General features: G+C 49.5%; 1 protein-coding gene across 1 annotated transcript in view; it reads left to right on the top strand.

Annotated features, from left to right (window-relative positions):
* The window catches only part of ADAM15 (ADAM metallopeptidase domain 15), a 128,180-nt gene that overhangs the window by 68,911 nt on the left and 32,383 nt on the right, over nt 1–26,886 (top strand). The window contains exons 16-20 of the mRNA XM_060255328.1: nt 7,558–7,723; nt 7,844–7,915; nt 9,766–9,877; nt 16,839–16,977; nt 21,211–21,316. Coding sequence (XP_060111311.1) covers nt 7,558–7,723; nt 7,844–7,915; nt 9,766–9,877; nt 16,839–16,977; nt 21,211–21,316 — 595 coding nt within the window. The remainder of the gene's footprint in view (nt 1–7,557; nt 7,724–7,843; nt 7,916–9,765; nt 9,878–16,838; nt 16,978–21,210; nt 21,317–26,886) is intronic.

Here is a 26,886-nt window from a genome sequence, read left to right as displayed (position 1 = left end):
CAAGCAGATGCTCTACCACTGAGCCACTCTCCCTCCCCTAATGTGCTGGTGCAAAATAACACTGTCCAGTGTGTTTGTTACAAGCAGATTTGGACAAAAGCCAAACCCCATGAGAGCCAGTTTGGTGTAGTGTTTAAGTGTGCGGACTCTTATCTGGGAGAACTGGGTTTGATTCCCCACTCCTCCACTTGCAGCTGCTGGAATGGCCTTGGGTCAGCTATAGCTATCGCAGGAGTTGTCCTTGAAAGAGCAGCTGCTGTAAGAGCTCTCTTAGCCCCACCCACCTCACCAGGTGTCTGTTGTGGGGGGAGAAGAAGAAAACTGCAGAAGCGACGTCACCACAGAGTCGGAAACGACTGGTGCTTGCAAAGGGGACCTTTCCTTCTTCCCTCTTCTTCCCTCCTTCTTCCTTCTTTCTCTGCAACAAACCAGCTTTCTAATCCTAAGCTGCAGACGATTGGGATGTCACAGTAAGGGGGCAGCGTGTGAAGCTGGGCTTCTTCCAGTAGGGTTACCTACTCTAGGTTCCTATTGTACTGAGATCTGAGGGTGAAGCCTGGGGAGAGCAGGTTTTGGGGAGTGGACAGGCCTCAACAGGCTAGAATGCTTTAGAGCAGGGGTGTCAAACTCATTGGTTTGAGGGCCGGATCTGACAAGAATGAGATCTCGTCGGGCTGCGCCATGTGTCATAAAATGTAATGCCATGTAGCAGAGATATAAACTTTATAAAGGACAAAGACAAACACGAAGATTTTTTTAAAAGTTTTAAATGTAACAAGCTTAAAACATTAGCACTTGTTGGTCTTAAAAGTGCTTTCTTTGTATCTCTCCTGTTCGATCCAAGGAACTGAGCAAAGGAAGCTCTGGCTCTTTCCTTTCTTCCCCAGGGGAGCATGAGGGGGAGGAGCCTCAGCCAATAGAAGGAAGAGAGACTTGGCTCAGTAGCTCTGCTGTGTGATTGAGAGAACAAAGCATGCTGTCCCTCCCCCCCTTCCTCCCTAAGAGAGGAGCCTCAGCCAATGGAGAAAATAGAGGCTTTGCTCTTTAGCTCCTGTACAGTTGAACAAGCCTGGCAAAGCAAGCTGTGATGCATAAGGAAGCAAGAGAGAGGGAGAAAGAAGCAGATGACAACCAGTTGCTCAGGGGGCCTGATTCGGCCCCCAGGCCGTGTGTTTGGCACCCCTGCACTAGAGTCCACCCTCCAAAGCAGCCATTTTCTCCTGGGGAGCTGATCTCTGTTGTCTGGGGACCAGCTCTCATTCCTGGAGGCTGGGAACCTTCACTTCCAGGGCTCATTCTCATAATGACAAACAGCAATTTCTCATTGCCTAAACAGATCATACGTTTATCTCAAACTGGTATGCTTTTGTTCTTTTTGCTAATTTAAAACACACACGCAAAGGAATAAGCAGATAATTTAAAACCTCTTCTCTGAGATCGAAATTATATGTTTATGGGGAAGAGAATATTTAGATAAAGTGCTGTTTTTATCTGAAAGAGCGCTCTCGCAATTGTGATCTGATTAGTAGCTGCTAGGATGAAAATAGCTTTCTGTTGGGAGGGGGGGAAACCTTCCTCAACCCCTGTCACTGAACAGTTTAATAGACAGAGCTGTAATATGAGAATCGTTTCATATCGCATCTAGGAAGGGCGGACTGTGGAGGATAAATGCATTTAGGAACGGGGCACATTCTTCGCATTCAGAAATGAGAATGTCTCACCCAATCGGATCGCAGGCACTTCTGCCATCAAGCTGATACGCTTGTGTGTTGCCGTGGATGATTTGACCCTTTCTTATAACAACGGTTAATGGTTGTCCAGATCTGGCTGGCCCCAGGTTAGCTTGATCTCATCAGACCTCAGAAGCTAAGTAGTCCTGCTTGGTTCTTGAATGGGAGACCACCAAGGAAGTTCAGGGTTGCTACGCAGAGGCAGGCAAGGGCAAACCATCTCTGAACATCTCTTGCCTTTACCTGGGTGGCTCAGGCTAGACTGATCTCATCAGATCTCAGAAGCTAAGCAGGGTCAGTCCTGATTAGTTCTTGGATGGGAAACCACCAAGGAAGTCCAGGGTTGCTACGCAGAGGCAGGCGAGGGCAAGCCACCTCTGAATGTCTCTTTTTAACTACCCGCAGATTGATTGGGTCAATATGCGTTCAGGTCGAGAGAAAGAGATTGAGTTTCTAGATGCTCTCAATGACTGTGCTATGGAGCAGATGGTCACAGAATCTACCAGGGATGGGGCGATCCTGGATTTGGTCCAAAGTAATGCCCAAGACTTGGTGAGAGATGTAAAAGTGATCGCACCGCTTGGGAGCAGTGACCATAACGTTATTGATTTCACCATTTGTATAAATAGGGAGTTGCCCCAAAAGACCAGCACAACCACGTTTAACTTTAAAAGGGGTAAATTTTCTGAGAAGAGGAGGCATATGAAGAGGAAACTGAAAGGAAAATACAGTCAAAACTCTTGGGGAAGCTTGGAGGCTATTTAAAACTACAATCCTAGAAGCTCAGATAAAATATATACCACAAGTTAGGAAAGGTACAAACAGGTATATGAAAAGACCGGCATGGTTAACAAACAAAGTAATGGAAGCTGTAAAAGGTAAGAAGGACTCCTTTAAGCAGTGGAAAGCTAGTCCAAGTGAGATTAATTAAAGGGGACACAGGCTGTGGCAAATCAAATGCAAGACTGTGACCAGGCAGGCAAAAAGGGACTATGAGGAGCATATTGCAAAAAACATAAAGACCAACAATAAAAATTTCTTCAAATATATTAGAAGCAGGAAACCAGCAAGAGAGGCAGTGGGGCCCTTGGATGACCAAGGGGTAAAAGGATTGCTGAAGGAGATAGGGAAATGGCTGAGAAGCTGAATGCATTTTTTGCCTCCGTCTTCACTGTGAAAGATGAGAAGTGTTTGCCCGCTCCAGAATCACTAATTTTGGAAGGGGTGTTGAAAGACCTCAGTCAGAATGAGGTGACAAGAGAGGAGGTCCTACAACTGATTGACGAATGAAAAACTAATAAGTCACCAGGTCCGGATGGCATACATCCAAGAGTTCTAAAAGAACTCAAAGTTGAACTTGTGAATCTCCTGAAAAAAATATGTAATCTTTCATTGAAATCTGCCTCCGTTCCTGAGGACTGGAAGGTAGCATCCATCTTTAAAAAGGGTTCCAGAGGAGATCCGGGAAATTACAGGCCAGTCAGTCTGACTTCAATACCGGGAACATTGGTAGAAACCATTATCAAGGACAGAATGAGTAGGCACATTGATGAACACAAGTTATTGAGGAAGACTCAGCATGGGTGCTGTAAGGGAAGATCTTGCCTCGCTAACCTGTTACAGTTCTTTGAGGGGGTGAACAAACATGTGGACAAAGGAGACCTGATAGATGTTGTTTACCTTGACTTCCAGAAAGCTTTTGATAAAGTTCCTCATCAAAGGCTCTTTAGTAAGCTTTAGTCATGGAGTAAAAGTCCTCTTGTGGATCAAAAACTGGCTGAGTAATAGGAAGCAGAGAGTGAGTATAAATGGGCAGTCTTCGCGGTGGAGGATGGTAAGCAGTTGGGTGCCGCAGGGCTCGGTACTGGGTCCCATGCTCTTTAACTTGTTCATTAATGATTTGGTGTTGGGGGTAAGCAGTGAAGTGACCAAGTTTGCAGATGACACTAAATTGTTCAGGGTGGTGAGAACCAGAGAGGATTGTGAGGCATTCCAAAAGGATCTGTTGAGGCTGGGTGAGTGGGTGTCAACATGGCAGATGAGGTTCAGTGTGGCAAAGTGCAAAGTAATGCACATTGGGGCCAAGAATCCCCAGCTACAAATACAAGTTGATGGGTTGTGAACTGCCAGAGACTGCTCAAGAGAGACATCTTGGGGTCGTGGTAGATAACTCACTGAAAATGTCAAGACAGTGTGCGATTGCAATTAAAAAAGGCCAACACCATGCTGGGAATTATTAGGAAGGGAATTGAAAACAAATCAGCCAGTATCACAATGCCCCTGTATAAATCGATGGTGCAGTCTCATTTGGAATACTGTGTACAATTCTGGTCACCGCACCTCAAAAAAGATATTATAGCACTGGAAAAAGTGTAGAAAAGGGCAACTAGAATGATTAAAGGTTTGGAACACTTTCCCTATGAAGAAAGGTTAAAACGCTTGGGGCTCTTTAGCTTGGAGAAACGTCGACTGCAGGGTGACATGATAGAGGTTTACAAGATTATGCATGCGATGGAGAAAGCAGAGAAAGAAGTACTTTTCTCCCTCTCTCACTCTACAAGAACTCATGGGCATTCAATGAAATTTCTGAGTAGTCAGGTTAAAACAGATAAAAGGAAGTACTTCTTCACCCAAAGGGTGATTAACATGTGGAATTCACTGCCACAGGAGGTGGTGGCGGCTACAAGCATAGCCAGCTTCAAGAGGGGATAGGATAAAAAATATGGAGCAGAGGTCCATCAGTGGCTATTAGCCACAGTGTGTGTGTGTGTGTGTATATTTTTGCCACTGTGTGACACAGTGTTGGACTGCATGGGCCATTGGCCTGATCCAACATGGCTTCTGTTATGTTCTTATGGCCACTGTGTGACACAGTGTTGGACTTGATGGGCCATTGGCCTGCTCCAACATGGCTTTTCTTATGTTCTTATGGCCACTGTGTGAGAACAGAGTGTTGGACTGGGTGAGCCACTGGCCTGATCCAACATGGCTTCTCTTATGTTCTTATTATTTACCTTGACCTGGATGACCCAGGCTAGCCCGACCTCATCAGATCTCGGACGCTAAGGAGGGTCAGTCCTAGCTAGACCTTGAATGGGAGACCACGAAGCTAAGGAGCCATAATTAAGGAGCCAACTAGCTCTAAAGAGAGCTAGTTTGGTGTAGTGGTTAAGTGTGCGGACTCTTATCTGGGAGAACCGGGTTTGATTCCCCACTCCTCCACTTGCACCTGCTAGCATGGCCTTGGGTCAGCCATAGCTCTGGCAGAGGTTGTCCTTGAAAGGGCAGCTGCTGTGAGAGCCCTCTCCAGCCCCACCCACCTCACAGGGTGACTGTTGTGGGGGAGGAAGGTAAAGGAGATTGTGAGCCGCTCTGAGACTCTTCGGAGTGGAGGGCGGAATATAAATCCAATATCTTCATCTACCTCACAGGGTGTCTGTTGTGGGGGAGGAAGGTAAAGGAGATTGTGAGCTGCTCTGAGACTCTTCGGAGTGGAGGGCGGGATATAAATCCAATATCATCTTCTTCTCTTAAACCTTTCTCCATAGGAAGGCATTCCATCCCCTTAAACATTTTAATTGTCTTTTTCCTGCATGTTTTTCCATTCTGTAATATCTTCTTTGAGGTATTATAGCATTGGGGAAAGATGCAGAAAAGGGCAACGGACGTGATTAAAGAGGTTGGAACATCTTTCCTATGAAGCAAGGTTAAAGAGGTTACGGCACTTGAGCTTGGAGAGACAATGACTGGGGGATGACATCATAGCAATTTACAAAATTATGTGTGGAATAGGGTGGGAAAGAAGTACTTTTCTCCCTTTCTCACCATGCGAGAACTTGTGGGCACTCCAGGAAATTAATCAGCAGGAAGCTGAGAGCAGATCAAAAGAAGTGCTCCTTCACCTAAAGAGTCATGACCACGTGGAAGTCACAGCTGCAGGAAAGGACGGCAGCTACAAGCATAGACAGGTACAAGAGGGGATTAGATAAACATATGGAGCAGAGGTCCATCGGTGGCTCTTAGTCACTAGTGCAGGGGTGGTCAATGGTAGCTCTCCAGATGTTTTTTTGCTTACAACTCCCATCAGCCCCAGCCAGCATTGCCAATGGCTGGGGCTGATGGGAGCTGTAGGCAAAAAAACATCTGAACAGCTACCGTGGGCCACCCCTGCACTAGTGGACTTCCTGATGGCACCTGGGTTTTGGCCACTGTGTAACAAGAGAGCTGGACTGGATGGGCCACTGGCCTGATCCAACATGACTTCTCTTATGTTCTTATGGCCACTGTGTGACAAGAGAGCTGGACTGGATGGGCCACTGGCCTGATCCAACATGGCTTCTCTTATGTTCTTATGGCCACTGTGTGACACAGGGTGTTGGACTGGATGTGCCACTGGCCTGATCCAACATGGCTTCTCTTATGTTCTTATGGCCACTGTGTGATGAGAGCTGAACTGGATGGGCCAGTGCCCTGATCCAACATGGCTTCTCTTATGCTCTTATGTCCACTGTGTGACACAGAGTGTTGGACTGGATGGGCCACTGGCCTGATCCAACATGGCTTCTCTTACGTTCTTATGGCCAATGTGTGACACAGAGTGTTGGACTGGATGGGCCACTGGCCTGATCCAACATGGCTTCTCTTATGTTCTTATGGCCACTGTGTGACGAGAGCTGGACTGGATGGGCCATTGGCCTGATCCAGCATGGCTTCTCTTATGTTCTTATGGCCACTGTGTGACACAGAGTGTTGGACTGGATGGGCCATTGGCCTGATCCAGCATGGCTTCTCTTACGTTCTTATGGCCAATGTGTGACACAGAGTGTTGGACTGGATGGGCCATTGGCCTGATCCAGCATGGCTTCTCTTACGTTCTTATGGCCAATGTGTGACACAGAGTGTTGGACTGGATGGGCCATTGGCCTGATCCAGCATGGCTTCTCTTACGTTCTTATGGCCAATGTGTGACGAGAGCTGGACTGGATGGGCCACTGGCCTAATCCAACATGGCTTCTCTTATGTCTGGGGCAGGGATGCTCTGTGGTCTTGGTGCTTGGGGGGCAAGAGTGGAAGGGCTTCTTTGTCACACAGTGGCCAAAACCCAGGTGCTGTCAGGAGGTCCACCAGTGGGGCCAGAATTCCAGAAACCCTCCCACTGTTACCTCCCCCCACCAAGCACCTTGAATTCAGAGCATCAGTGCCCCAGACATAAGAACGTAAGAAAAGCCATATTAATTCATGCCAATGGCCCATGCAGTCCAATACTCTGCATCATACGGTGGCCAAAACCCAGGTGTCATCAAAAGGTCCACCAGTGAGGCCAGAACTCCAGAGGCCTTCCCCAAGCAATAAGAAGACAGAGCATCATTGCCGCAGACAGAGTGTTGCATCTGTGCCTTGTGGCTGATAGATGGGCGTCTACACAGGCATTATCCAGAGTGAGAACTGTGGCCTATCAAAGTCAGTGTTCTGTACTCAGACGGGCAGCCGCTCTCTAGCAGGCCTGACCTGTGTCAAATGGAGAAAAAGTAGAAGAACAGGTGCAAGGTGAAAAATACAAAGTTCTAGTAGACCTTAATAAATGTTTTTTTCACAGGGATGCATAAGAACTTAATAAATATTTTTCCCCCCTGGGATCCACAGGAACTTAATAGCTTTCCACCATGCACCTGTTTTTCTACATTTTGCCGCCTGCTGGTGCAGCCATCGCTGTGTCAAAGGGAGAGGGAAATCAATGGAGGCAGATTTTCATTTTTAAAAAATCAACTAAAGACGCGCAAGCTTGAAAGCGAAAGTCGGTACGAAGGCTTCCTCTCTTTTCCGCCAGGAACGCCCAGTGTGGACGCTTGCAGTGCCAAGGGGGCAACGCCAACCTTACGAAGCAAAACAAGATCAGGGGCTCGCCCGCCTGCCCACACAACACGCCGTCTCCCGTGGATGACCTTCTGGATCTGGCCATGGTGTTCCCAGGCACGGCTTGCGGGCTTGACAAAGTGAGTGGCGTCGGGGAGGAGGTGTGTGGGAAGGAGCGGTGCGATGTTACTCGCAATGCCAAGCCAGGGGTTTTCGTGGGACAGCCCCTTCCCTCTAAATCTCCCTTTCTCCATTGGCAGTTCTGCATCGATCGGCAGTGCCGGGATCTCCCTGCCTTGAAGTTTCCAGTCTGCCTTTGCAACGGGCACGGAGTGAGTATTGGGAGCATGACTCTTAGCCCAGGAGGAAAGAGATGTGGGGCTTGTGACTTCGTTCTGGCTTAACTGGAAATGTTTTCAGCTGTTAGAAACATAGAGCTGGAAGGAGCTCCCTGTGTCGTCTAGTCCGACCCCTGCACAAGGTCGGAAACTCAAAAGCTACCTTCTCCTCCCCCTCATGGTCCCTTGTTCTACGCCCAGAGGAAGGCAAGAACCCTCCAGGATCCCTGGGCCAAACTGGCCTGGAGGAAAATCCGTTCCTGACCCCAAAGTGGTGATGAGTATTTCCCTGGTCAAGTAAGAAAGGGCCATGAGAGCCAAGCCCTGATGCAACCCTTCCTGCCATTCCTCTCATGATTTGCCTTAGTTCATTCAGTACCCTTAGGTCAAAGATAGCAAAGATACCCCCCCTCCACCCCCACAAGAGGCCACCAACACAAAAAGCAATCGGACAAACATTGAGCCGTTCTGGGGACAGCTACGTTACTGTGCCAAACAGGTTGCCCTTTATGGCGGTTTGGAAGCCAGTTCTCTCCCTACCCCCCGGTCATGGGTCCCTAGCGTGGGGCCTGGGGGGCATTTCCTAATGGCCACTAAGTGGTTTTAAGAAAGTGGGTGGAGAATTTTGCCAACAGGGCTTCTGATTGGCTGCTGCTGCTTTGATTGGCTGTGTAGGTTTTTAAAGCATTGCTTCAGCACCAGCTCTGCCTCCTGAGGTGACCGTTTTGTGGTTGCGTCCACCATGCTGCATCGGAATCCCAAAGGTGCCCATGGGCTTAAAAAAGGTTCAGGACCTCTGGTTAACTCCCCCCCCCCGCCCACACACACACACATTTGCTTATTATTTATTTATTTACATTACTTAATTGTCTACCTTTCTCACTGTGACAAATTACATAGCATGAATCAATGCAATTGATAGACCGAGACATCTAATAAGCAATGCGATGAGGACTAGGGTTACAGAAAACCGGAAACGAGACACAAAATAGAAAAGATTTGAGAGTCCAAAAGCGGGTCAAAGACGGACAAAATTTGCGGCAGGGTAGCAGCGTTTGTGAAGGAGGGCACAGTGCCTCACGAACGCTCCTCCCCGCCATAAATGTTAGTCTTGAAGATGCTACTGGACTCCTGCTCTTTTCTGCTGCTACAGACAGACAAACGCAGCTGCCTATCTTGATCTAAATCATGAAGTGTCAAACACAATGCATTAAATAGTGCAGAACGCAGTACGGCATAAGTAGAAAACAATGCAGCGCGAATAGTTCTACATTTATTTGGGGTTTTTTACAGCCAGGACCTGAGTCTGTCTTTGCCATTTCTAATGTTCGTTTGGCACCTCAAGGACTAGAAACTTGTTGAAAACAAAGGCGGGAGGGAAGAAAGGGGAAGGCCTGTCATTGAAGTGTAGCAACTCTTTTGCTCAGGGCTTTTTGGGTAGAAAAAGCCCAGCAGGAAACTCATTTGCATACTCGACCCCCTGACACCACCATTGTTCCACACATGGCTTTTTTGTAGAAAAAGCCCAGTAGGAACTCATTTGCATATTAGATCACACCCCCTGACACCAAGCCAGCCGGACCTGCGTTCCTATGCGTGCCACAAACCCCTGCTTTTGCTGGATCGTACCAAGCTCCGTCTAGCCCAGTGTTCTGTTTCCAACCGCAGAGAAGCAGAGATTGTCCGAAAGCTGCTTTGTGTGACAGATGCTCTCTGCTTCAGCATGCGGGCAGGAGGGGAGGGTGTACACATTCTGTTTCTCTTGCCTGCAGATTCAAAGTTTGCTTTGGAGCAGGGCCGGTCCTGCCAGATAACTGAACCTGCGTTTCTCTTCTCTTCGCTAGGTGTGCAACAACAAAGGCAACTGTCACTGCCAGCCGGGTTGGGCCCCCCCGGACTGCCGGAACAGTGGACGAGGGGGCAGCACGGACAGCGGCTCGCCTGCTATGGAGCGAGGTAAATTGGGGAGAGGGGGAAGGCAGAATGTGTGAAGCTGCCGCCCTCTGGGGCAGAGGCAAAGGCCCGCCCGGCAGCCTGATATGCTGGGGAGTGAACCAGAGATCTTTTGCGGGCAAAGGAGAGGCCCTGCCCCTGAGTCATAGAATCATAGACTTGGAATCATAGACTTGGAAGGGACGTCCAGGGTCATCTAGTCCAACCCCCTGCACAATGCAGGAAACTCACAAACACCTACCCCTAAATTCACAGGATCTTCATCGCTGTCAGATGGCCATCTAGCCTCTGTTTAAAAACCTCCAAGGAAGGAGAGCCCACCACCTCCCGAGGAAGCCTGTTCCACTGAGGAATGGCTCTAACGGTCAGGAAGTTCTTCCTAATGTTGAGCCGGAACCTCTTTTGATTTAATTTCAACCCGTTGGTTCTGGTCTTACCTTCGGGGGCCACAGAAAACAATTCCATCCCCTCCTCTATAGGACAGCCCTTCAAGTACTTGAAGATGGTGATCCTATCACCTCTCAGCCGCCTCCTCTCCTGGAGTCACGGCCCCTTCCTGCAGGTGGGTTAGTAAGGCCGGAGGGAGAGAGCTGGGGCAAGATGCCTGGCCAGAGGAGCACCATAGTGGATTTAGTCTCTGAAGGAGTGAGCAGTGACTCACGAAAGCCCATCCCCTGCCACACATGTTGCTAGTCTTGGAGGTGCTCCTGAGCTCTGGCTCTTTTCAGGTGCATTTGGAGAAGTGAGCAGTGATTCAGAAAACCTCTTCCCCTGCTATAAATTTTGTTAGTCCTGTTATGCTGGGCAGTGAACAAGAGATCTTTTGCGGGCAAAAGCTGTTTGGTGTAAAAGCTAGTTTGGCTAGTTGAGAGCTAGTTTGGTGCAGTGGTGAAGTGTGCGGACTCTTATCTGGGAGAACCGGGTTTGATTCCCCACTCCTCCGCTTGCACCTTCTGGAATGGCCGTGGGTTAACCATAGCTATCGCAGAAGTTGTCCTTGAAAGGGCAGCTGCTGGGAGAGCCCTCTCAGCTCCATCCACCTCACAGGGTGTCTGTTGTGGGGGAGGAAGATAAAGGAGATTGTAGGCCACTCTCTGTCCTTGAAAGGGCAGCTGCTGTGAGAGCCCTCTCAGCCCCACCCACCTCACAGCGTGTCTATTGTGGGGGAGGAAGGGAAAGGAGATTGTAGGCCGCTCTCTGTCCTTGAAAGGGCAGCTGCTGTGAGAGCCCTCTCAGCCCCATCCACCTCACAGGGTGTCTGTTGTGGGGGAGGAAGATAAAGGAGATTGTAGGCCGCTCTCTGTCCTTGAAAGGGCAGCTGCTGTGAGAGCCCTCTCCAGCCCCATCCACCTCTGTTGTGAGGGGGGGGGAGAAGATAAAGGAGATTGTAAGCCTCTCTGAGTCTGATTCAGAGAGAAGGGCGGGGTATAAATCTGCAATTCTTCTTCTTCAAAGGAGAGGTTCTGCCCCTGAGTCACAGCCCCTTCCTGCAGATGGGTCTGTAAGGCCAGAGGGAGGGAGCTGGGGCAAGATGCCAGGCCAGAGGAGCACCAGAACCAGTCTCTGAAGAAGTGAGCAGTGACTCTCAAAACCTCCTCCCCTGCTACAAATTTTGTTAGGCCTGAAGGTGCTCCTAGACACTTGCTGTTTTCCTGTTACTGGGGGCTCCCCAGGTGGGAGCCCATACAGCCTGGGCTGTGGGAACTGCACTGGCTGCCAGTAGTATCCGGATTTGTTACAAGGTGCTGGTTATCACCTTTAAAGCCCTATACGGCCTAGGACCTGCCTACCTTAGGGACCGTCTCTCCCCACATGATCCCCAGAGAGTACTCAGATTGGGATCACAAAACCTATTAGTAATCCCCGGGCTGAAGGAAGCCAGATTAAAATCCACCAGAGACGGGGCCCTCTGGATTGCAGCCCCCTGCTGGTGGAACCAACTGCCAGACGAAGGGAGGGCCTTGCGGAACCTCGCGCAGTTCCGCAGGGCCCGCGAGACTGTCCTCTTCCGGGTGGTGTTTAATTGACACGGCACCTGTATTTAAGGGAAGTGGAGGAAGGCCGTCGCCACTGAAATAGCACCAAACTAATATTTTCTTTTAACTGTTTTAACTATTGAATCTTGTTTTATTGTTCAATGTGTAATTGTAATATTTATTAATTTTGACTGTTGGGATTTTTACGTTGTGAGCCACCCTGAGCTTGCTTTGGCAGGGAGGACAGGATATAAATAAAATATAAGGGGAGGGATGATGGCTCAAGGGGGAGGGACGGTGGCTCAGTGGTAGAGCATCTGCTTGGTAAGTGGAAGGTCCCAGGTTCAATCCCCGGCATCTCCAACTAAAAAGGGTCCAGGCAAGTAGGTGTGAAATACCTCAGCTTGAGACTCTGGAGAGCAGGGGAGGGACGGTGGCTCAGTGGTAGAGCATCTGCTTGGTAAGCAGAAGGTCCCAGGTTCAATCCCCGGCATCTCCAATTAAAAAGGGTTCAGGCAAGTAGGCGTGAAAAACCTCAGCTGGAGACCTTGGAGAGCCGCTGCCAGTCTGAGTAGACAATACTGACTTTGATGGACCCAGGGTCTGGTTCAGTAGAAGGCAGCTTCATATGTTCAAAATAAAATAAAATAATAAATAAAATAAAGTGAGTAGTGAGTCAGTACTCCCTCTAAGCTGTGGAGTCTTGTGAGCAAAAATTCTACTTTGTGAGCTACTGGAGAACCAGTTTGGTGTAGTGGTTAAGCGCGTGGACTCTTATCTGGGAGAACCAGGTTTGATTCCCCACTCCTCCACTTGCAGCTGCTGGAATGGCCTTGGGTCAGCCATAGCTCTCACAGAGTTGTCCTTGAAAGGGCAGCTTCTGGGAGAGCTCTCTCAGCCCCACCCATCTCATAGTTTAGAAAGAACACTGGCAGGGACACACAAAAGCTCATCCCCTGCCACAAATTTTGCTAGTCTTTAAGGTGCTACTTAAAAACTAGCACCTTCTCTCTATGTGTGGAAGTGTCTCTCACTCTCTGCTTCCTGACCCTTGGGAGCAGGACTCCTGAGCAACTGACTGCCATCTGCTTTCTTCTCCCTCGCTTCCTTCTGCACCACAGTTTGCTCTGCTAGGCTTGCTCAATCGCACAGAAGCTACAGAGCAAAGCCTCTGTTTTCTCCATTGGTTGAGACGCCTCCCCTGGGGGAGGGGGAGGGAGAGCTTGCTTTGTCAGGTTCTCTCAGTTGCACAGCAGAGCTACTGAGCCAAGCCTCTCTTTCTTCTATTGGCTGAGACTCCTCCCCCTTCTGGTCCCTTGGGGAAGGAAGGAAAGAGCCAGAGCTTCCTTTGCCCAGTTCCGTGATCCCATGGGAGTAATACAAAGAAAGCACCTTTAAGACCAACCAGTGCTAATGTTTTAAGTTTTTTAAATCTTGTATTTGTATCTCAGCTACCTAATCTTAAACAGGTATACACGTGGCCCAGCCTGACATGGCCCAGCCCAATAAGGACTCATTTATGTCAGATCTGGCCCTCATAACAAATAAGAACATAAGAGCATAAGAGAAGCCATGTTGGATCAGGCCAATGGTGTCAAGCATGCGGGTTCAATGACGAGTCGAAGTTGCTACAAAGACTACATTTATTGATAGACCGATACTTTCTGTGTAACAAATTCTTGAGAGTAATGCTGACAATACATTGATACAATACTTTTAAGGCTTACTTCAAAAGGATTCCAAGGGATGGGGGTGCGGGGTAACACTCTCACATAAACTATCATAAATGTCTATGTTCCGATAGTGTTATCAGGACTTCGTCCTTGCATTCCCCAGATGTCTCGTACTCCCTTACAGGAATGTATGGGAAGGTGCTGATTACTTAGTTTCAGTTCTCACTACTTCTAATTTTAAGCCATAAAGCAAGACGAAGGGAAGGGAGAGAATTACAAAACTAACCAAGTTGGACACTTCACAGACCAGGTTTAGGCAGGACCCTACAACCATCAATTATCAATGGAATTTCACCATGCTTGACAAATGGCCCATCCAGTCCAACACTCTGTGTCACACAGTGGCCAATACACACTCACACACACACATTGTGGCTAACAGCCACTGATGGACCTCTGCCCCATATTTTTATCTAACCCCCTCTTGAAGCTGGCTATGCTTGTAGCCGCCGCCACCTCCTGATCTAATCCCCTTTTAAAACTGTCTATTCCTGTGGCCATCACCACGGCCTCTGGCGGCAGATTCCACATCTGAATCACTTCGCAGTGCAAAGCGGTATTTCGTTTTGTCCGTCCTGAACCTACTGCCCATGCACTTCATTGGATGCCCTCGAGTTCTAGCTTTTGGGAGAGGGAGAAAAAAAAGGTTCTTTTTGCTACTTCTCTGTGGAGCATTATAAACCCCTGTCACGTCCTGCCCCAAACAGGTGGGCGACTGACAAACCGTTCAAAGGCACAGTGCCTGTTTCCCCCATAACCCCTGCTCCATGCACCCCTTCCTCCCTCTTCTCCCAGCCCTGCTCCTTTTATTTAGTTGGTAGTATTATGGCAGACTTGTATCCCGCCGTGTGAACAGAGTCCCTCAAGCGATTCGCTTTTCATTTATAATAAATCAACTCCTTTTCAGTTTCAACCTCCATAAAACAAGCGGACCCCTAAAGAGGAGATGTGGGTGGGGAAAGAAAAGAACAGATTGGGGGTAGGGGAGAGACTAAGAATATTTAGTTCTTGTTTCTAGGTAGGGGTTTTTTTGTTGCTTTGTTTTACAGTTCAGTTTCTTAAAACGCGCAGACGTCCTCCCACACGTGAAGAACATTGAGTTCCTCTCGGTGTAGGGAGGGGAGAAACAAGAAAGGCAGCTCTGAGCCGATCTAGGTAGAGTTGTAGGTTGGCCGTTTTGTCTCAGTTCCTGCTTTCTCCATTGTCGAGTTCATGAGGGAGAGGTCAAGGAAAGGCAATCGGTTGTAGAGGCTCCATTTTTGGAGGCAATTTACCTCAGAACTGGAGCTTTTTTTGTAGCAGGAACTCCTGTGCGTATTAGGCCACATCTACCTGATGTAGCCAATCCTCCGAGAGCTTACAGGGCTCTTAGGGCCTACTGTAAGCTCCAGGAGGACTGGCTCCATCAGGGAGGTGTGGCCTAATATGCAAAGGAGTTCCTGCTACCAAAAAAAGCCCTGCCCAGAATACCAGTGCTGAATGGAAACAGCAGGGGGAGATGGACCTCAGTGCCTTGTTTGTGGGCACCCCGAGGACATCTGATTGCCCTCTGCTGGGAGACAGGATGCCGTGTTAGATTTAGGTCACTTTTATTTATTTACTTCATTTCTCCCCAGCAGGGACCCAGCGTAGTATATCTTTTTCTCTCTCCTGTTTTATCCTCCCAACGACCTTGTGAGGTAGGCTAAGCCAAGGGTATGTGACCAGCTCACAGTTACCCATGGTAGAGTGGGAATTCGAATCCAGGTCTCCAAGATCCTAGTTTGACATTTCAACCACTGTTCCGTGGGTCTGATGATCCGGCAAGGCTGCTGTATTCTTATCGGCTCAGATCTGTGATGGGGAACGTTAGCTTCTACCCCCTGTAAACTGTGGAGTCTCATGAGCAAAAATTCTACTTCGTGAGCTACTGGCATTAAAGTTGTGAGCCACTGCATAAAATTAGCTTGCTCTGGGCCGTTTTTCATAAGCTAAGACAAAAACATGTGAGCCAGAGGCTTAAAAACTGTGAGCTAGCTCACACCAACTCAGCTTAGAGGGAACTTGACTGAGTACTGTGTTCAATTGCTGTGACTTGACCGAGTACTGTGTTCAATTCTGGTCCCCAAACCTCAAAAAATACATTTTAGCGTTGGAAAAAGTGCAGAAAAGGGCCACTGGAATGAGTCAAGAGTTGGAACGCTTTCCCGATGAAGAAAGGTTAAAGCCCTTGGGCGGGGGTTGTTTTGTACAAAAATAGGTGGTGGAGTTCATCCAGGGATTGTTACGCAGCTGCACCTACTATTCAATGGACAAGGTTGGGGAGGAGGAGGGGGAACCCTCAGAAAGGTTCAGGAGCTGTGCTCCTGTGAGCTCCTGCTGAATCTGAAGCCTGCCCTTGGGGATCTTTAGCATGGAGAAACATCGACTGAGGGGTGATATGACAGAGGTTTACAAGATGATGCGTGGGATAAAGAAGGTAGAGAAAGAAGCACTTTTCTCCCTTTCTCACAAAATGAGAATTTGTGGACGTTCAATGAAATTGCTGAGCAGTGGGGTTAGAACAGATAACAGGAAGTCCTTCTTCACCCAAAGGGTGATGAACACATGGAATTCACTGCCACGGGAGATGATGGCGGTTACAAGCATAGATGGCTTCAAGAGGGGACTGGATAAACATCTGGAGCAGAGGTCCATCAGTGGCTATTAGCCACAAGGTATAGATGGAACTCTCTGTCTGAGGCAGTGATGCTCTGTATTCTTGGTGCTTGGTTTGAGCCTGGAGCACGTACAGTTAAAGATGAGAACTCCTCTGAGCATGGGCCGTGCATCGTTCCCTGACAGCTGAGGTACTTCAGCCAGCCTAGGCCCATCCCTTAGCGGATCTTCAGGATGTAACCCCGGTGCCATTTAGCGGGATGTTCAGTTCAGAACGCAGGCCGCGGCTGGTTCATTACTTGACCCAATCAATTTGCTCGCCTTTCAGAAGCACGTTTTTCTTCCAAGGGGCATGCAGAAACCGTCGCCGCTTGAGACTGTTTTTAAAACTGTAAAAAATCAGGCCGTAACAAAAGCAGAACCGCTGATGAAAACGAACGACCCACACGCTGAGGCGAGACATTTTTCACGCTCGGAACAATGTGCCTTTGTGGTGGGGACGGAGGAGAAGAGAGCCTCGGAGAATTCACTGCCTGGTGTTCCACGCTGGGAACAAGTTCTCTCTCTCTCTCTCTGTGGCTCCAAACAACACTGTTGTTTTTCCTCCCTTCCTGTCAGGCAGCGCCACCTCAACAGCCCTGGTCCTCACCAGCCTCCTCCTCGTCCTGCTTTTGGTCCTCGGGCTCTATTGCGCCAAGCGAGTCGGTCTGCACAAACGCCTCTGCCAGTTGGGCAAGGGCACGAGCTGCCAGTACAGGTAAGCAGGGGGCTTGTCTGCAGTCTGTCTTGGACTCCTTTGGTGCCCTCTTTCAAAATGGCCGCTTCCACCCCACAGCTTGAATGGCCTCACCTTTCAGGTCTCTCCTAGTCCCCAGCCTCCACAGAGCATGCTCTGAGACTTTCCAACTCAGACTGTCTCCCCCCACCCCCGGCCCTTTCCAAGGCAGAGAATCTCTGGCTGTCTGCCTCTCTCTGCCAGGTTTGATTCCCCACTCGCAGCTGCTGGAATGGCCTTGGGTCAGCCATAGTTCTCGCAAGGGTTGTCCTTGAAAGGGTAGCTTCTGTTAGAGCTCTCTCAGCCCCACCCACCTCACAGGGTGCCTGTTGTAGGGGAAGAAGGCAAAGGAGATTGTAAGCCACTCTGATTTAGAGAGAAGGGCAGGGTATAAATCTACAGTCTACTTCTCCTCCTCCACTTTCTTTTGCCTCCGTTTCCTCATTGTGTGGAAACTTCAGTGTAAACCCTGCCCCAGTAGACCTCTAATATATTTTTTTTATTTATATTGGATTTATATCCCACCCTCCCCGCCGAAGCAGGCTCAATAAACCTAGTTGGTGGTACCCTTGAACCGTTCCCCTCACACTAACTCCGCTTCCCTTGCCCCACAGTGCAGAGTCCCGGGCGCAATTCCTCCACCCGTCTGAACAGAGAGGGTAATGTAGCTGTCCCCAGAACGGCTCAATGTTTGTCCAGTTGCTTTTTGTGTTGGTGGCCTCTGGTGGGGGTGGAGGGGGTGGTATCTTTGCTATCTCTGGGCTAAGGGCACTGGTTCAGTCTGGGTTCAGCCTAGTACAGGGGTGGCCAAACTTGCTTAACGTAAGAGCCACGTAGAGCAAATGCCAGATGTTTGAGAGCTGCAAGACATGAACATTAGAGGAAGAGAGGAAGGAAGGAAGGAAAATAAAGGAGGAGAGAGATGGAAAGAAAGCAACGTTAACTTAAATGCATTCTCCTAGCTGCCAGCTGGCTTGGCGAAGTGATTTAAAGAGAGAAATGCTTTGAGAGCCGCACTAGTCATGTGAAAGAGCCACGTGTGGCTCCTGCGCCACAGTATGGCCACCCCTGGCCAAGTAACCGCTTCAGTGCTAAGCTTCGGAGCATGTCTTTCGCCTGTCCAAATCTGTTTCCACTTCTCCTCCTTCTTGGGTAGAAGCCACCGTCTGTCGAGTCAGGCTCTGTGCACACTCCAGGCCAAAGTGGGACGGGGGGAAACTCTTGATTTCAAGATGCTGAAATCGTGCGCTTGGAACGGATTCCAATCTTAACTCACAATCTGTTCTGCTTCCAAAGGAATTTGGAACGAGCCCGGGAACAGAAGGTGGAGCAATTTGCCATTTGTGGAGAAACTGTTCCTTCTTCTTGGAGGGGCCGCTTCTCAGCGGTGACATCTCTCGTGCTGACAGCCTGGCATGTCGGTTCGCAGCGTCGGCAGCTGAAAAGACACCCGGCGAGCAGGAATCCAGGGCCTGTCTCTGGAAAGCCTCTGTCGGTCTGACTCAACAACATCAGCCTACAGGCGCCTTTTAAATTCTGACCCTGGTATACAGGGCATAACCACAAAATGGCTGCCAAAGGAGGTGGAGTCAGCCACAAAATGGCTGCCAAAACGTACCTTCAGTCAAACATTTGCAGATCTTCATGCTGTGGGGGCAGCTGCTGCCAACATAGTTAAAATCATAGTTAAAATCTGCATTCCAGTCAAGTCTCCCAACGGCCAATCAGAAGCCTCGCTAGGCAAAAGCACCCCCCCACACACTTTCAAAAAACATTTGGTGGGCACCAGACCTTGAATTTCAGCAGGAGCTCACAGGAGCACAGCTCCTGAACCTTTCTGAGGGTTCCGCCTCCTCCTTCCCACCTACCTTGTCCATTGAATAGGAGATGCAGCTGCATAACAATCCCTGGATTAGGAGAGCAGGCAGGCAGCCAGCCAACAGGGGCTTTGCCACACCCCCAGCAGCCCTCATTAACCCCTGGAGAAGCCCGCACCACCCTTTCTCCACTTCTTATGTGATTTTGGGTGATGGGTGGCTTGCTGGCCTTTTGACTGTGGGAGGGGGGCCAAGGAAAGCTGGGTCTCTAGCCAGCCCAAGCAGGCCTCGCTCACCCGGGGCTCTCCTTTCTTAAGTCGAGTTGCTTTTGGCTGGGGTGCATTGGCATATGCTGATGAGTTATGCTAATGAGCTCCACCACCTATTTTTCTACAAAATGATCCCTGGTGGGCACCAGGAATGGCACTGGCAGGCGCCCATTGGCAGCAGGTTGGGAACCCCTAAATTAGAGTGCCAGATTAAGATCTGGAAGACCCAATTTGGCATGGGTAAACTTGGAGCCAGCCACACACACCCAGCCTCCCCTCCCTCACTGAGTCGCTGCAGAGACGACAACAGGAGAGAGAAGAGCGACGTAAGCTGCTTTGGGTTCCCCATTGGGGAGGAAGGCGGGGTATCGATGAAGTAGAAATAAATGCATAATCCTACCACCTCAGTATTTGGTGCTGGCTGTCAAAGAATCAAGGGGCTCCAGTCAAAACTAAGGAGGGCTGGAATATCCAGCAAGTTGGTTGAGAAACACAGCCTGGATCGTGGGTGACCAATGTGGCCATGTGGCTCTTTCGCACGTATTGTGTGGCTCTTGAAGCCCCCACCACCCTGTTAGTTGGCTTGGAGAAGGCAGTTCTCTCTTTAAATCACTTCACTAAGCCAGCCAGCAGCTTGGAGAATGCATTTATAGTTAAAGTGGCTGTCTTTCCACCTCTCTCTCCCCATCTATTTTCCTTCCCTCCCTCCTTCCTTCCCTCTTTTCCTCCTTCCTTCCCTCCCTCCCTCTCTCCCTCCTTCCATCCTTCCCTCCCTCCTTCCATCCTTCCCTCCCTCCCTTCCTCCTTCCATCCTTCCCTACCTCCCTCCTTCCTTCCATCCTTTTCTCCCTCCCCGATCTTTCTTCCTTCCTTCCTTTCTTCCTCCCTCCCTCCCTCCTTCCTTCCTTCCCTCCCTTTTTCCTTCCCTCCCTTTTTCCTTCCTTCCTTCCTTCCTTCCTTCCTTCCTTCCTTCCTTCCTTCCTTCCTTCCTTCCTTCCTTCCTTCCTTCCTTCCTTCCTCCCTCCCTTCCTCCCTTCCCTCCCTTCCCTCCCTCCCTCCCTCCCTCCCTCCCTTCCTTCCTTCCTTCCTTCCTTCCTTCCTTCCTTCCTTCCTTCCTTCCTTCCTTCCTTCCTTCCTTCCTTCCTTCCTTCCTTCCTTCCTTCCTTCCTCCCTCCCTCCCTCCCTCCCTCCCTCCCTCCCTCCCTCCCTCCCTCCCTCCCTCCCTCCTGTAATTTTTATTGTATGTGGCTCCTACATTAAGCAAGTTTGGCTGCCCTTGGCCTGAATTATCTCTTGCAATTTGGCTACCAAATTTCAGGTGGCTGCTTCCATGAGACAGACATTCCTGCTAGCTAACAGGAGGTGGGACTTCTCTGCAGCCTGATCCAGAGTACTGGGCAGGCTTTGAAGAACGCTGGGCAACGTGGGTTGTCCTGGGTTTTGGAGCTTGCCCCCTTTCTGTCCTTTCTTAGCTGAGGTTGGCAGTGTTGCTGATTATTCGGGACTGTGTCATTGTTCCTTCCGTACTTCCATGTCCTTCTAAAGCGCTCCACTTTCATGGCGGTTCTGCTGGTGGCGGTTGTCCCGTGTGATTCATACTGATTGGCAGGGCTCTTTTTGTAGCAGGAACTCCTTTGCATATTAGGCCACACACCCCTGATGTAGCCAATCCTCCAACAGCTTACAGGGCTGTTAGTACAGGGCTTACTGTAAGCTCCAGGAGGATTGGCTACATCAGCCGGTTTGGTGTAGTGGTTAAGTGTGCGGACTCTTATCTGGGAGAACCGGGTTTGATTCCCCACTCCTCCACTTGCACCTGCTAGCATGGCCTTGGGTCAGCCATAGCTCTGGCAGGGGTTGTCCTTGAAAGGGCAGCTGCTGTGAGAGCCCTCTCCAGCCCCACCCACCTCACAGGGTGTCTGTTGTGGTGGAGGAAGGTAAAGGAGATGGTGAGCCGCTCTGAGACTCTTCGGAGTGGAGGGCGGGATATAAATCCAATATCTTCTTCTATCTTCTTCATCAAAGGGGCGTGGCCTAATAGGCAAAGGAGCTCCTGCTACAAAAAAAAAACAAACCCTGGTTTTGAGTCATTAACCAGTATCGCCCCCTTGGCCTCTTTTTCCTGCCAGGATTACTCAGCCCGAACCCCGAAGTTACAGCCGAGCCCCTCCAGAGCGGCCTCAACCCCCCCAGTGGAGGCAGAGCACTGAACTTCAGCTAATGCCAAGCACTAAGGTAAGTGGAGGGGGAGACAGCCGACCCCCCCTCCCCGGTCCAGCTCTGAGAGCGTTTGCAACTGGCCAGGAGAGGTTACTTTTTGAAAAAACGTTTTGGCAGCGGTTTTCCCGGATTCGGAAGCAATACATTTTTTTTAACGTTTGGGAATTCAGAGTTTTCTCAATCCCCATTCTACCCCCTCCGTCCCCCGAAAGACGTTCTGTTTTTCAGCGGTGCGCCAGCTCTTTTTGAAAACAGGAATGGTAACAAAACACCAGATAAACAGCAGCACTCCGCTTAAACAGCCTCTTTCCCATTAACTCCCAGATTTGCTTCCAGATTTTCTTCTTCTTTGGAGTTTGCTGGCTTGAATCCCCAGTGGTGCACGACCAATTATCAGGACGCAGGGCTTGTTTTGTTGCAGGAACTCTGCATATTAGGCCGCGCCCATGAGATGTAGCCAATCCTGGAGAAGAAGATGTTGATGTTATTGGATTTATATCCCGCCTCTATGCTCTGAATCTCAGAGTCTCAGAGCGGTCACAATCTCCTTTACCTTCCCCCACACACACAACAGACACCCTGTGAGGTGGGTGGGGCTGAGAGAGCTCGCCCAGAAGCTGCACTTTCAAGGACAACTCCTGAGAGAGCTATGGCTGGCCCAAGGCCATTCCAAGCGGCTGCAAGTGGAGGAGTGGGGAATCAAACCCAGTTCTCCCAGATAAGAGTCTGCACACTTAACCACTGCACCAAACTGGCTCTCTTACAGTAGGCCCTGTACTAAGAGCCCTGTAAGCTCTTGGAGGATTGGCTACATCGGGGTGGGTGGCCTGATATGCAAAAGAGTTCCTCCTACGATAAAAAAAAGCCCTGATTATGAGTATTATAGTTATGACAGGTATGTGGGGGGCTCATGAGTATTTGTGGCGGGGGGACAGTTTGGAAATCCCCTTGTCCCTAATCTCCCCCTCTAGGATTTTTTGAAGATCTCGGGGGCTTGAATAGCACCTCCTCCCTGCTTTCTTTTAATGGGCTCTCAGGTGCTCTCACCTTCCCGTCCCTCCTGGAGCACACTCAGTCTTTCTCTGGCAGAAGGGTCAGGGTGGACTTGGAGATGCAGCGATGTCATATGCGCCTCTGCGTCACTTCCAGGGAACACCTGGAAGGGATATCGGGGAGCTCTAGGAACGACTCAAAACTCTGTGGTGAAACCATATTGTTTGGGGCAATTCCTAGCACTACCCGTCATCACATTGAAGTTTTCCCTGAAAGTGACATAGGTTTTTGGTTTGGGTTTTTTTTTTGGGGGGGGGGGGGACTTCTCCCACAACTTCTTGGAGCAAAAGGCCTGGCAGGTGTGTGAGGGGGGGGATGCTTTTTTCTTCTGGCTCATTCACAAAGTCATATTTTTCTGCCTACGTGGGGAGCCCAGTGGGCATCCAGTGAACAACACCTTGTTGTGTGATTATTGCCCTATACAAAAGGGCCAATTATATTATAGTTATTTATCATTATTTTCTTCTGTATGTTTGCGTGTATATATTTATAAAGAGAATTACGCTAGTTTACTTCTGTAGGTGTGTGCATATAACATAACTAATATAATTTATAAGCGCTTGTGTGATTAGGTGTATGTATATATGTGTGTGTGTGTGAGCGCGTGTGTGTTTGCATATATATGTGTGTGTCTGTGTGATATATACACACACACACACTTTTTGTGGGCAGGGCTTTTTTGTGGCAGGAACTCCTTTGCATATTAGGCCACACACCCCTGATGTAGCCAATCCTCCAAGAGCTTGCAGGGCTTTTAATACAGGGCCTACTGTAAACTCCAGGAGGATTGGCTACATCAGGGAGTGTGGCCTAATATGCAAAGGAGGTCCTGCTAGAATTCCTTACAGGGCTCTTCTCACAGGGCCTACTGGAAGCTCCAGGAGGACTGGCTACATCAGGGGGCGTGGCCTAATATGCAAGGGAGCTCCTGCTACAAAAAAGCCCTGGGGGTGGGGCTGGTATCCTGAAGTGTTGCTATCGGTGAAGGGGTGGGGCTTAGAGGTGCTGCTGTGACTGGCTGCAGGGGAGTGGTCTTCTGGTGCACTGTTGTCGCTGAAGAGGAGGTGGGGCTTAGGGACTATTGCTATGGTTGGCTCAGGAAGTGGGTTTTTACTGCTGGGAGGTGGGGCTTAATCCGTGTTGCCCTCTTTGATGTGCATCCTGAGGCTGTTGCTATAGGAGACCATTGGTGGAGGGAGATACCTGAAGAGGGGGGGAGATATTTAGCCCCATGTAAGAGGTGGATTTAAACTTTTTCCCCTGTGGCATTTTATCCCTAACGTAATTGATCTAAGATCCAGGTGGGCAGCCGTGCTGGTCTGAAGCAGTAGAATGACATGCGAATCCAGTGGCACCTTTAAGACCGATGCAGTTTAACCTTGGGCATGAGCTTTCACGCGCATCCACACTTCCTCAGGTACACAGGACAAAGTTTTGAGTCCTGTGGCATGTACTGGACTCAGACTTTTGCACGCGTGCAGATGAAAGCTTATACCCAGAATTAATCCTTGTTGGTCTTAAAGATGCTGCTGGAGGATTCAAACTTTGTTCTGTGTCTCTGAAGAAGCGTGCATGATGCGCACAGAAGCTTATACCCAGAATTAATCCTTGTTGGTCTTAAAGATGCTACTGGAGGATTCAAACTTTGTTCTGTGTCTCTGAAGAAGCGTGCATGATGCGCGCAAAAGCTTATACCCAGAATTAATCCTTGTTGGTCTTAAAGATGCTACTGGAGGATTCAAACTTTGTTCTATGACTCTGAAGAAGCGTGCATGATGCGCGCAAAAGCTTATACCCAGAATTAATCCTTGTTGGTCTTAAAGATGCTACTGGAGGATTCAAACTTTGTTCTATGACTCTGAAGAAGCGTGCATGATGCGCGCAAAAGCTTATACCCAGAATTAATCCTTGTTGGTCTTAAAGATGCTACTGGAGGATTCAAACTTTGTTCTATGACTCTGAAGAAGCGTGCATGATGCGCGCAGAAGCTTATACCCAGAATTAATCCTTGTTGGTCTTAAAGATGCTGCTGGAGAATTCAAACTTTGTTCTATGTCTCTGAAGAAGCGTGCATGATGCGCGCAGAAGCTTATACCCAGAATTAAACTTCATTGGTCTTTTAATGCGCCGCTGTACTCAAACTTTGTTCTATGCAGGCCATGAATTCAGCAGGTCACAGGAGCGTAGCTTCTGAACCATTCTGAGGGTTCCCCCTCCTCCTCTCCACCTACCTTGTCGATTGAATAGTAGGTGCAGCTGCATAACAATTCCTGGATTAGGAGAGTGGGCAGCCAGCCAGCCACTAGGAGCTTTGCCACACCCCCAGCAGCCCTCGTTAACCCCTGGAGAAGCCCGCACCACCCTTTCTCCACTTGTTATGTGGCTGGATCTCTAGCCAGCCCAAGAAGGCCTCGCTCACCCGGGGCTCTCCTTTCTTGTGTCGGGTTGGTTTTGGCTAGGGGGGGCATAATGAGTTATGCTAATGAGCTCCACCACCTGTTTTTCTACACAACGGCCCCTGGTTCTATGTATCTAAAGAGGGATGCCCAAGTTGATGTCCCCACTTACCGGGTGCCAGCCAAACCTTGTGGAGTTACTGGCTACTTTGCTAACTCCTTTTCTGGTGCCTCTAACAGTGCTTGGAACAGCTGACCTGAGCAGATCTTAGACCCTGGGGCTGGGGAAAACTCAGCCAGTACCCTGCCTCACAAAGTGCAAGCTAAGAAATTCCGGCTCTAAATATGGTGCGAACGGAAAGGAGAGCATGATTTCTTTGCTCGCTGTGATTGTCGGATCGAAATTTTAAGCAATAATAAACGTTCCGGGTAGGGGCTGTCTGAAATACGGAGCAGTGGTCGTGTGACGAAGATGATGATGATATTGGATTTATATCCCACCCTATACTCTGAATCTCAGAGCAGTCACAATCTCCTATATCTTCTTCCCCCACAACAGACACCCTGTGAGGTAGGTGGGACTGAGAGAGCTCTCACAGCAGCTGTCCTTTCAAGGACAGAGTCTCAGAGCGGCCTACAATCTCCTTTACCTCCCTCCCTAAACAGGCACCCTATGAGGTAGGTGGGGCTGAGAGAGCTCTCACAGCAGCTGTCCTTTCAAGGACAGAGTCTCAGAGCGGCCTACAATCTCCTTTACCTCCCTCCCTAAACAGGCACCCTGTGAGGTAGGTGGGGTTGAGAGGGCTCTCACAGCAGCTGCCCTTTCAAGGACAACTCCTACGAGAGCGATAGCTGACCCAAGGCCATTCCAGCAGCTGCAAGTGGAGGAGTGGGGAATCAAACCCGGTTCTCCCACATAAGACAACTGCAGATTTATACCCCGCCGTTTTCTCTGACTTAGAGCGGCTTACAATCTCCTATATCTTCTCCCCCCACAGCAGACATCCTGTGAGATAGGTGGAGCTGAGAGGACTCTCACAGCAGCTGCCCTTTCAAGGACAACTCCTAGGAGAACTATGGCTAATCCAAGGCCATTCCAGCAGCTGCAAGTGGAGGAGTGGGGAATCAAACCCGGTTCTCCCAGATAGGAGTCCACACACTTAACCACTACACCAAACTGGCTCTCAAGGGTTGGAGTTTATCAGGGCCAAACTCAGAACCTTGCCCCCAAAATGCTGGGGATAACGGAAGCGCTCTCTGGTTAACGTGCAGAGTTTCTACCATACTTGGCAATCGCATCTGTCCCTTGGGCATGGGGGACTCGTGTCCCAGCACATCCCAGGCAGGGTTAAGTCCTGCCACGTCCTGTCTTTTGAAGAATAAAGCTCCATGTGGGATCCCAGGTGTGCGTTGGCAGTCTCTGGTTATTACGTATTGATTTGAGCTGCACTGTCTGCATAGCAAGAGAGACTCGAATTGATTTCTGGAGTGTTTTGGGGACAATCGGCATCCGATTAAAGAACTCTCGCTTGACTTGCAAAGTAGTTGTTCATCAATTAATTAAGTTGGCGCGTAAAAAAAAACAACAACACCTAGCTCAATTCGAGTCCGAGAGCCCTTTCGAGACCAACACGGATTTTGGGAGTATGAGCCTTTGGGAGTCAAAGTCCGCTTCGTCAGATGTGAGTGGGAAGAAAGGGTTGAGCTCTGCCGCATCTCATCCTTGAGAGAGCGGATCTCTCTGTAGGGGAGCCCCAGTGCGTGTGGGTATGCTGAGGTTGCCTGCTCCAGTGGGGAAATGCCTGGAGATTTTGGGGGCGGAGCCTAATCATTGATGTATTTATTTAGTTCCATTTATATCCCACCCTCCCTGCCGAAGCAGGCACAGGGCGGCTTACATGCTCATGCGTATGCGTGGGTATGAGCATAGAATAGGACATGAAAACCATAAAACAATTTGAAAACATAGAAAATTAACGTTTCGATGCTATGACCTTACATTCGGATCTACGTTCTCTACAGGCGAGTTTTAGATGGTCCTTTCCGCTGCTGCTGCTGTAAAGCGGCTTGCAAGAGGCGGTCCCGATGTTTCCTGGGAACTGTAGCGGCCGGCAATCTCGTTTGCAAATGCCTGGT

Source organism: Heteronotia binoei, chromosome 1, assembly GCF_032191835.1.
Source record: "Heteronotia binoei isolate CCM8104 ecotype False Entrance Well chromosome 1, APGP_CSIRO_Hbin_v1, whole genome shotgun sequence".
In the NCBI taxonomy this organism is placed as follows: Eukaryota; Metazoa; Chordata; class Lepidosauria; order Squamata; family Gekkonidae; genus Heteronotia; species Heteronotia binoei.
Note: the sequence above shows the minus strand (reverse complement) of the source record. Positions and strands in the feature narration are given on the sequence as shown.